The sequence below is a fragment of the Cryptotermes secundus genome, unplaced genomic scaffold (assembly GCF_002891405.2).
Source record: "Cryptotermes secundus unplaced genomic scaffold, Csec_1.0 scaffold537, whole genome shotgun sequence".
Classification (NCBI taxonomy): Eukaryota; Metazoa; Arthropoda; class Insecta; order Blattodea; family Kalotermitidae; genus Cryptotermes; species Cryptotermes secundus.
The window spans coordinates 95,457-106,617 of record NW_019740661.1 but is presented as its reverse complement, the minus strand read 5'-3'; the positions used below and the strand labels follow the sequence as shown (position 1 = coordinate 106,617).

Genomic DNA, 11,161 nt, shown 5'->3' with positions numbered 1-11,161 from the left:
GGTAATTTGATTTTTCACTTTACCTAATATTCCTGTTGCTGCTATGGTCCTGGGGTATACTCAACCTCTAATATAAATGAGTAGCAGGAATCTTCCTAGGCGGTAAAGGGCGGCCGGCGCGTAAGACTGACATCCTCATCGACATCTGTGAGCCTATTTTCTAGAAAATGTGGGAGTCTCGACGTCTCACAATCCTTTGGGGTCTTCATGGCATGTTATAGGAATAGCTTTACCTTACCTTATTTATATTTCTTGTTGCTGGGTTCGAATTTAGTCCTGTTCCCATATTATTCTGGTTGGAATTTTTGCGTCTTAGCTCAGCCCCTCCAAGCAAGAACATCAATTAGGCAACGATCAAATCCTTTCCACATTATCATACATGTATCATACACTCCGACGCCATATAGTCTCGAGAGAGTTTCTGACAGCGTCATGAAGCGCATCGCATCAAAATGAAGCATAATAAACTAGTTTCCCTATATATTTATATCTTTCAGTAGCAGAGGCTTGTAGATGCAGTTACAGCTTTTTACATCGGAACATGAAAGAACTGAACGCGACTATAACATTACAGATGTGACGGATGTAGCGACTGTCTTATGTGATATGACACTGTGTTGTCTGGTTGAAAGTTACAAACATTTCGGACAACCTGTTTCCTCTATCATCAGCGTATGAAATCTTGAATTGGAGGCAGCAGATTCTGCTGATACGATGGTAAATACCTACCAGACTACACGGCGACAAGCCCCACAAGAAAGTAACCTTAATGAAAGGTGGAAATACGGAAAGTCGGATAACAACTTCTACGTTGTTGGACGAGATATTCTGTAAAGTGATTTAGTAACAGGCTATACAATCGAGATCGAACCTCGACTAGTTCAAGGGCTCTTACCACCAGACTGGCTCTGGAAACTACAAAATCTCTTCTTTCCATCGGCTGCCAGGGGCTCTTTCCTTGAGAGTAAAGCAGTCGAAAAATAAGCTGATAACTTTATTAAATATAATGCAGGAGTCAAGAATCCCTTCATGGTAGGATGTTTAGATAAAGGAACAGATATACCTTCTAGAAGAAATGTATCCCTATTTTCGGTGGTGCGGTTTATACCTTTCCCTTAATATCTGTCAATTTCCATTATTTAGTTCAACCGTCTTCCAGTGCATACACTCATCTATCTCACTCCTCTCTCTCGCACTACATGTTTCGGCACAAAAGTGCCATCTTNNNNTTGCAAGAAGATGGCACTTTTGTGCCGAAACATGTAGTACGAGAGAGAGGAGTGAGATAGATGAGTGTATGCACTGGAAGACGGTTGAAATAAATCATGGACTTAAATCAGTGCAACAGGACGCTAAAATATAACATCTGGCAATTTATATGTTTCAATGACCAAATACCTGTAAGACCAACTGGCCAACGAACCAACCAATGCTAACCACTACATCGCGCGCAACATCGAGTAGGAGGTAGGTCTTTGTTTCGCAATACGGATCAACTGATAACGTCTCTAACCGTATATGGCAAAACGGGCGTGGGGGACATTATATATAATATGCAACTTAGATATACGAAGCATTGTTAGGGATCTGATAGCTCTAATCTGCGGTCCAACTTCCACTAAGCGTTTCACATAATGGAACTACTTTATTTATCTTGTTACACTATAGACATGTTTAGCATTTTCACTAGTACCATCACAGGTGAGTCCTTACCACTTTATTGCAGGCGGGTCTCATTTGAGGGAGACTGGTGACGGGCTGACATTCAGTCTGTTATTCACGAACCGCGCCGTGAGGCGTGTTGTGAATATTGGCTTGGAAGGCAGTTGAAAAATTCGAGGGAGGGTCAGTAGATATGTCATAAACGGAAGCATAACTGCTGTAATGGAAGTAGTAGGTTTCCTTTGTGTATCATTAAGTAGCAGCAGAGTCCAGCTTCTGGACAGTCTAGGAAACAGAAATGCAAGCACATGTTTAGAGGCTGGTTGGAGCAGTCAAAATGGCGACCTTGCTTGCAGAGTGAATACCGAAGCGCAGTGTTCTGTTGTCAGTTATTTTTGTGGGCAAAAGGACCCCTGCAAAGGATAATTATAAAGAAATGTTTCCTATTTACGGCAGGGAGTGTTTGTCGCGTAAAGCGGTTCACAACTGAGTCGAGAAATTCTCTGAAGGGCGTTCGAAATTCGCAGATGATGCCCGACCAAGTCGCTCTGTTGAGATTGGGACAGAAGCAACTCTCCAGTGGGTGGAAGAGTTGATTCGAGCTGACAGGGGGATAACGATAGACAGTGTAGCAATTGCACTAGGGTGTTGCCATGGTTTAGCATACAGCATAATGCGTGATCATTTGAAGTTTCGGAAAGTGTGTACACGGTGGGTGCCTAGAAAACTGAAGGACTGAGAAAAAATGAACTGAATGGGTCTGTACTTGCAGCATCTCTTGCGATATCCAGATGAAGGGGAAGATATGCTTAACAGGATTGTTACTCGGAGCGAATCAGAGGCGCATCACTGCAATGGAAACATCCCAGTGCACCTTCAAAGAAAAAGTTTAAGGTTACACCATCAGCTGGGAAGGTTATGTTTACAGTGTTTTGGGATCCTTAGGAAGTTCTGTTAGCCTTTTTTTCAGAAGCGGGGTGAAAATGTAAATTCTGCATCGTATTGTGAAGTTCTGTTGAAGCTTCCGGATCCAGTTCACAGTAAATGTCCAGGCCAATTGACAAGAAGGAGACTGTTTAATCGTGACAATGCCAGGCAACATACTGCCCGAGCAACCCAGGAGAGAATTCAAGAAATGCATTGGGAACTTCTTGAACATCATCCTTACAGCCCGAACTTGGTACTTAGTGATGTTCATCTGTTTGATCCGCTAAAAAACCACCTTGGTGGCAAATGTTCCCCTGATTACGAAGTGGTTGAGACTGAGGTGCGGAAGTGGCTGAGACAACACTCAAAAGACTTCTAAGCTGCGGATTTCGACGCACTGGTAAAGCGATGGGACAAGTGTGTCAGTGTTGGTAAAGGATATGTCGCTGTGTCTTGAAGAACAGAATCTCAGTTTCTCTGTAAAAAGAAGAATGAGATGAACTGGATACTAAGAAGATACGCTTATAGAAAGTAAATTACCCCAGGGGAGGAGGTTAGTTAGAAAACCGAAATGGGAGTTCAGCTGCAATGTGCTGCAGAAAATAATATCACTATTTTTATGTTTTTGCATCCTATCGCACTGTGTGTCAACTCGAACGTTGTTGTGATTCGTGTCCCTCCTTGTGCTACTCAAAATCCGCTACATCTCAATGATTGTTCTTTTTGCAGAAAGAGGAAACATCGACTCCTAGCAGATTTTGATTGAATTACACAAGGACGGATAAGAATGAGAACAGTATTCAAGATCTCTAATGGCGACCTGAAGTTAGCAGCATTTTTGTATCAAGAAGTGAAGGCTGTTTTCCCTGCAGTCTATGGGGTCCCTATACTAGGGTCTTGATATGAAACCCCTTGCTCAGCGCCTGACGAAATTACTGCTTCTGTGGGCAGTGACAAGTTCCAACGAAGAAGAAGCCAATGAGAAAGGGAACTACAATGATATTCCTGTAGATTTATCGTACGTAAATGCAGACCTGTCTTGGAAGCGTTAGTGAATTTCTGACATTGTTGAACCGCCGAAGTAACAGTGAACACTTCATGTTATTGTGTCTAAATTGGAATAAGAATTATAAACTATGAACTTCGTCATCAGTTCTGGTAAACGAAATTACCTGACCATGTATTTCAGAGACGGCTTATAAAATAGAACGTACTGTACTTATCACAAATGAGTAGTGATGCAGTTAATAGAATATAAGAGGAATAGTCATCCCATAACAGTGTGTTCCTTACACATTTTGCAGTCATACAAGAGGACAGAGAGGATTCAAACTTTATATAACTTCCATACAGCCCTGCTGACATATTTGTCCCAGGACACCCACCTTATGTCGATACAGTCTATGGAGGTGAAGGGTTGGAATATATTTAGCACCAAAAATTCTCAACTGAAGTCTCTTCACCTTACAGGCTGACTCCCATCTCTTCAGTCGTCATCAAAATCTCCCGGACCGTTCGCAACATGCTGTCATACGTAAGTATTATAAACAACTTTGCTACCTTATATTAGCAAGTACTTCACATCATGATGAATAGTCAGTGAAAAATAGTTCTTTCTCTTGGGATATAAATCCGTGTATTCCGTTTGAAAATCAACCGAATTCTAGAGGAACTTGGCATCTTAAATTTCAGGCTTGCTACCTGCTTCACGCTGGTTTCTTGAATGATTATTTCTTCACCCTGAAGATGGAAGCGACGTGTTCCCCCGAAACGTTGATTGACTTTCAATGGACTACACTTATTATATCTCAGAAGAAATAACTATCATAACCATCACTGTAAGAACCTCAAAATCTACACAGTCAGTGACAATATTTCTATCATTAGGTATGAGCACTTCTGTATGTAGTGTAAACAGATGGGGAAAAAGTGACAAGACGTACATAAACAAATGTTATAATTTGCACTAAATTTATTCCATTACAAGTTTAACTCCATGAAAGATCTAATTAACAATATAATCGTATATATTTTTTCCCCCTTGGCACTAGAGCCCAAGTGGGCCTAGGCCTGCCTCCATGAACTTCTCCGTTCACTTCGGTTTTTCTAGATCTTACACAATCGGTAAAACTCCTTGGGCGGGTGATCAGCTCGTCGCAAGGCCTCTACCTGTACACAAACACAGAAAAACGGCGCTTCCCACCGCGGCAGCCCGGGTTCCATCTCGGATCTGGTCAAGTGGGATTTGTGGTGGACAAAGTGGCGCTGGGGCAGGCTTTCTCCGAGTACTTCGGTTTCCCCTGCCATTCTTCATTCCACAAATTGCTCCACAATCACCCTCACCTATCATCTGGGGCTGGTACAATAGGCCAGAAGTGGCCGCAGTACAAGGGACTTAGTCCCATCCCACTAGCAAAAAAAAAAGTTCCACCCCATTAACATTATAGAAAAAAACATAACCTCTCCACCGCGGACTCCGAGCAAAGTCACTGCGAACGTGCGTTGTCATCGGCGTCAACCCCGAAAATATTTGTTTTTCCACAAGTCCCCTAATATTGTCGTATTAAATATCTCACATCTGTTAAATTCTACCGCCAAATTTAAAATTAAGAAGATATAAGCGGCCATAGCACCGCCATAATTTACAATCCGTTGCTGGTCCCCAACCGACTGAGACGCGGAAGCTTACCCTGAAATCTGCATGAAGTCTTGTGATTGGTTTATTGGGCCGATCACAACGGCGGCGCGGTCTAAGAAGCATACAGTCCACTACTGCTTGAATATTTGGATATGGGATTAAATCCATTCAAGACATGGTCTGCATTTTATTGTGTGTTTATATTGTACTGTCTAGGTAGGGGCCTTGCGACGAGCTGATACCCCGTCCACCGTGTCCTACAAGATGCAACAAGAATCATAAACCCTGGAAACCGAAGCCCTTTGACTTAATTTGTTTGCCATGTTTTTCATTCGTTTTCATTTATCAATGACTCTACAGCCCTCTACTGGGCCCTGGTCGATTTTTTTTTTCAGTTCCGTAATTATGTACACAGTCGGTAGGACTCCTTGGACGGGGGATCAACCCTCTCAAGGCTGCTATCTACACACAGGACAACACAGACAGAGAATATACGCACACAGAAATAAATGCTTCAAGTGGGATTCGAACCCACGATCTCAGTGTTGGAACGGTTTGAAGACAGTTCATGTCTTAGACCGCGCGGCCAATGTGATCGATTTTTCTGCAATGTACTAGAAAGAAATGTTTACTGAGGTCTTGCAGTAGTCATTTGGGCTCCTAAGTGACGAAGTCTGAGTCTCAGGAGGGTCTCAAAATTTTACAATATTTGCAAAGACTTTTCCAACTTGTTCAGACACCTACTGCATACGTAATACTCGTATATCTCTGTTAGCCAAAGTCTGATTACGGGTGATTTAACGTGACAGCGTCTTGTAAGGGAAAATATCAAGAAGTCTTAAATGCTTAATATTTAACTGCAAAACTTCGTTTCTCTAAAACAAAGGGATTCTCAGTCAAGATATAGGAAATATTTCCAATGGCAAGAAAAAGAGATTTCAGAATTTTGACAAAAATATGGCTAGGAACATTTACCAGTTCTCACGCGTGCACATGCGCACACACAAAGTGTGACAGTTGAATTTCTACAAATTTATCTGCTTAAGAAGGGAAACAATATCTCATGTACACGTATACATACATAAATGACAGACATATCGTCTTCAGATTGGACTATCAGAGTGAGTTCATATTTCTCTTATCGTAGTGTTTCATGGAAATCTACACAGAACTGGCCGTGACTTATAAATTCAACAGAAGTTTTTCCCAGATTTAAATATATGCTGCAACGCTTAGACTTAATCTCTGTTGATATAAAACATATGTAGATTTGTATCCTTATCAGGTTGAAGTGTGTGTCTAACTTATATTCCTTTGTTCCACAGAACAATAACTAGGCTTATGTTCTTTTTCTTGAGCAATAGTTGTCTGGTCTTTATTAAAATACGTCGCGGCAATTGAATTTAGAAAGTGAGAATGATAACACGACATTGTGCAACGAATTTGGAAGCCTGGTTTCTTTCAAGTACTCCGTTTATACGATGGGACTGAGAGGAATTATAAGCCAATAATTACAGGCTAATTGCAGATAATGCTCAATTTAGGTATACAATTTCCATTTTTAAAGTTATCTAATACGTTAAATTTGTTGCATATAACTTCAAACTGTCCCTCCGTTGCTGTATTTGTAATTAGTATCATACGTACAAATATGTTTCAAACAGGACTGAGTAAAGTTTATTATGTATCTCCGTCAAGAATTTCACTTCCCCCAACCATTATTTATCGCTATGAAATAGACAGCTACATAGGCTACATATTTCTTGCGCCGCCATGTTGGTCTCTTGTTCTCTATGCACAACAACATTTTAATAGAAGTTCCGCAAGTTGTTATTAACTATTACTAAGAAACTTCAGGAGTTGCTATTAAGTGATGTTAGTACAATTCCATCTCGGAAGTTTTCACGACTGCCATGTTTGTACGCATATTCGTGGTAACAGGAAATTAAAGGGTACCCTAGTTGAATGGTCTTGAAAGATATGATGTTCATAACAAGTCCCATGGAAACCTCAATTAGTTAAAATATGTTGAGGGTGGGGAGAGACAAGTTAACTGTCAAACATGAGCTTACGTGATAATACCATAAGCCGAAATTCCATGCAAATTAAGAAACCCAGGTTAGAAGGAGATGATGAACCTTACAAAAGTTGGGTATACAAAAAGAGAGAAGAAATGTTAGAAAAGAAAGCATTCACAGTTTCTGGGACAGTAATTTCAAATAGGAGAGAAATGTGAGGAGACAACAGAGAATCAGCTATGTATAAAACAGTGATATCAATTGGAAACTGTTGAGGAGCGAAAGCAATCTTGCAACATCATGCCGAAGGATGCAAGAAACTCCACCCATAGCCCGTGTCTACGTGAAATAAATATTAAATATTCTCAATAATTTATTGCATTTTTTTGGATGTATGAAGTATTCTATTAAACATATTTCTTTAAAGAGAGAAAAAAATTTTATATCTCATATATTTGACTTTACATTATTGGTATAATTATCATCGTCATCCTCATGATGGATGCAATTAACACTGAAAATTACTAATTTCACGTGACGAAGGCTCAAAACCTGGTAAGAACACACGTGTTTCGGATCGACGCAAAGAAATGTAAGTTTTACACAGTACACCTAAGTTTGCTAAGGTTATCTGCTGCAGTAAGTAACATCAGTCCTGTGCAGAATGCATACCATTAACCGCTGCGATATGAAGTAGGTAAAGCTCCACATCGGTTTAACGTAAGCATTAGAAAGAGAGATGAATGAATAGCTTCAATATTCCATCAATTTACTCTCGTGGAAGAAGCTCCTATGTCCATTGTATACCTACATGAGGTTTCTCGCATCAGATTTGGATGTGTGGCAAAGGAGAGTATTTCTCCTTTTTGCCGGGAATAGGACATAGTTTTCAGACCTCAGCTAGTCATTTCAACGACTGATATATCCGGGTTCAGTAAAAAGAATTCATATGTAATGTACTAGAAATTAAAAAGTTCTAGGCCTACAGACCTGTAAGCTTACCTTATGCCAGATATCCTACATAACTGCAAAATCTCACAATATTAAAATACTTATATTACAACAACAATAACAACTACAACTACTACTACTGCTACTAAAAGGTAAGGTAAAATTATCCCTCTGCTCAACGAATTCAAGCACTACGCCATGAAGACGTATGGGGGGTGTATAGAGCCACATTTTCTTGACCTCGGCACTAGTTGGAGGTGAGCGGCCAGCTTCACGCCCTGGTCGCTTTACCCCCGGGGAAAGAGCCCCCGATAACCATTCGATAGAAGGTTGGGTGGATCCCAGAGCCGGTCTGGACCATTTGGAGAAGAGAAAATTCTTGACCTTAGTGAGGCTCGAACTCCGACGCCTCAGTCGTCCAGCCCGTAGCTAATTTATATACTGACTACACTACCGCCTCCCCACTCAATTCAATTCAATTCAATTCTTTATTATTAATGNACAACAACAACAACAACAACAACAACAACTACTACTACTACTACTACTAATAAGAATAATAATAATACTGCTACTACTGCTACCACTACTACTATTACTACTATTACTAACACTACCTCTAATAATAATAATAATAGTAGTAGTTAATAGGCCTATATGAACTGTGCTTAGAAACATGGCGACTTGTTTGCCTTATACAAGTGNCATAAATATTTAATTATGAAATGAATAGTATAGATTTTCAGAGGATGATAATAATATACGTAATTCATTTTGTTTTACTGGAAATGCNGTTAATATCTTGTAACTAGGCCTATGTTAAACGGAAATTATAAAATGTATCTTATTTTCTCAGGATTACGCTTCTACCCATGAGAGACCCGTTGTTGTTGAAGTGGAACTTCATTGGAATTCGCCGGAAGTGGAGTCATGGAAGGCGGAAGCGATTAAAATGCAACAGAATATATACGAGATGCTGGGTGGCGACCGGATGGAGCCGGGGCTGTACGGCAACCAGAACAGGACAGAGCTGGAGAGGAAAGTTGCTTACGCCATGTATGGTCCTCCGTCCCAGCTTCCGAACCGAGAATTAAACGCCGGAACCGGTTACAAGAAGAAACAACTGAAGATCGTCCGGAAGACTTGCAACGTGATTTTGAAGCAGACAGGACTTACAGAGGTATTTGTGTCGTTTTTGTTCGTCTGTATCAAGATTCCTGGTGGGAAACTGGTCACGCCTCTGTTCAGGGTCGCTGCAGAAAATAGGAACGATATTGGTGAAAGCGAAGAGACTGCTTTTTATGTGGATGGCAATCGTCGTGTGTACAAGGGGTGGATCGACTATAAGAAGAACAACAAACTCCCAAAGTGTTTTATGTGTTATCCTCGCAACGGCATATACACATCAACATGCTCAAAAATAGATGTCGAATTTGGAGAATCGCCTGCTTGTAAATTGTCTGGCAAAGTTTTGGATGCTGTGGACATTACTTTGACTCTAGTGGTGACCGCCCTTGGCGTCACTGCTCTCGTAGTCCCTGTATCAGTTCCTGTTGCCATAGCTGTTGTTGCTGGGGGCGTAGCTTCAGGGGTGTTCGCCTTGGGCCGAAATGCAAAGACACTAGTTGATAGACACAAACACAGACAAACACTGGGCTTGAACAGTGGTGAGGCCCGCGCAAGTTGGATGGGTGTGGCCGGTAGCGCTGTGGGAATTTCGCTAGGCAGTGTCACCATGGTGGCAACCAGAGTCGTCCAAGGCACGAGGTTGGTAGGGCTAAAAGTCGGCGTGGCATCGCTGTCGATCGGCGCGACCACAATGAAAGGCCTGACGATTTTGAATCACTTCGCAAACATCGGGAAGAAGATAATGGACGAGGGAGAAGTCACACCACTTGATGCTTTTCAAGTGGCTGCCTCCGTGTACTTCTTCACAGGATCTGTGGTGTCCACGCAGGCAGCATTTGGTGCTATGGTGCATTTGAAAGCAGCGGGAGTGGATCTCAAGATGGCAGAAGTTCTCCAAGCGATTCGGATGAGGAGTGAGCTGTCCGCATCAGTATTAGGGGTGACAAACTCTGGAAGAGATGGAGAAGATACTGTAGAGGAACCGGAAATGCTTTGGCCGAAAGTGGAAGAAAGTTATTTCAGGTGTACTATCTTATAGATTGAATCCACAGAGAATAAAATCTAAGCTTACACGTGGATGGTGTTTAAGAACAAAAATTTCACAGAGCACAACATTTGAGTGTGTACGTGACTAGTGTGAGGAACAAAGCCTTCATGAAGCACACAATTTGATGGATGTTGCGAAGAAAAGAAACTTTCATATAACAAATTTATACCGAGGTAATAATTAGACCAACGCTCAAGTTTTGAGACTGAAAAGATTATTGGCAATATTTTTCAGACAGAATTACATTCTGACGTGTGTATGAGTAGCTATAGACGGGATTTTGGATTGGTAATGGGATTTATTGAACATTTACAGAACGTAACTACAGATAACTAAAATGCTATTTCCAATTCACACACTGTACAGTTCACTACAGCACGCACTTAAGTCTTTCAGTCTGCAGCATCTTCACCAGTCGTTGCCTGGCAGCGACTTTTGGAGGAGGTTTAGAATACCTCCACCGTAGCCCTGGGAGTGTAGAAAGCGACGGAAAGGGAAACCGGTGCCGGGGGTGTAACTGGGCCCTCTATCACTAGTGGACATATAAGATTTAATTTTCATTTCATGCATCCTGTTGTGTTACAATATACAAATTCTTTATTACAACCGTCACAACACAACAAATAGCAAGGTCAGTGCCTAATTTCGGCTCTGCTACATGTTTCGGCTATTAATAAACATCATCAGGCAAATACATGGTTAGCATACATATACATCACTGAACCGCAGTACTAGTAAAATTGAATACAATACTATTAATTATATAAAAAAATACTTGACGTAAAAATA

The 11,161-nt window shown here is 41.1% G+C and overlaps 1 protein-coding gene across 3 annotated transcripts in view; it reads left to right on the top strand.

The window, feature by feature from the left end:
- Window positions 1-10,400, top strand: part of LOC111872483 — a 91,987-nt gene extending 81,587 nt beyond the window's left edge. Inside the window, exons 1-3 of one of the 3 annotated variants that reach the window (XM_023866447.2) lie at window positions 1,606-1,701; window positions 4,060-4,123; window positions 9,053-10,400. In XM_023866447.2, the coding sequence (XP_023722215.1) occupies window positions 4,112-4,123; window positions 9,053-10,363 (1,323 nt within the window). In that variant the 5' untranslated portion in view covers window positions 1,606-1,701; window positions 4,060-4,111 and the 3' untranslated portion in view covers window positions 10,364-10,400. Of the gene's footprint in view, window positions 1-1,605; window positions 1,702-4,059; window positions 4,124-9,052 lie in introns of those variants that run through there. The other 2 variants (XM_023866445.2, XM_033754718.1) reach the window with 2 other exon arrangements.
- The last annotated feature ends 761 nt before the right edge of the window (window positions 10,401-11,161 follow it).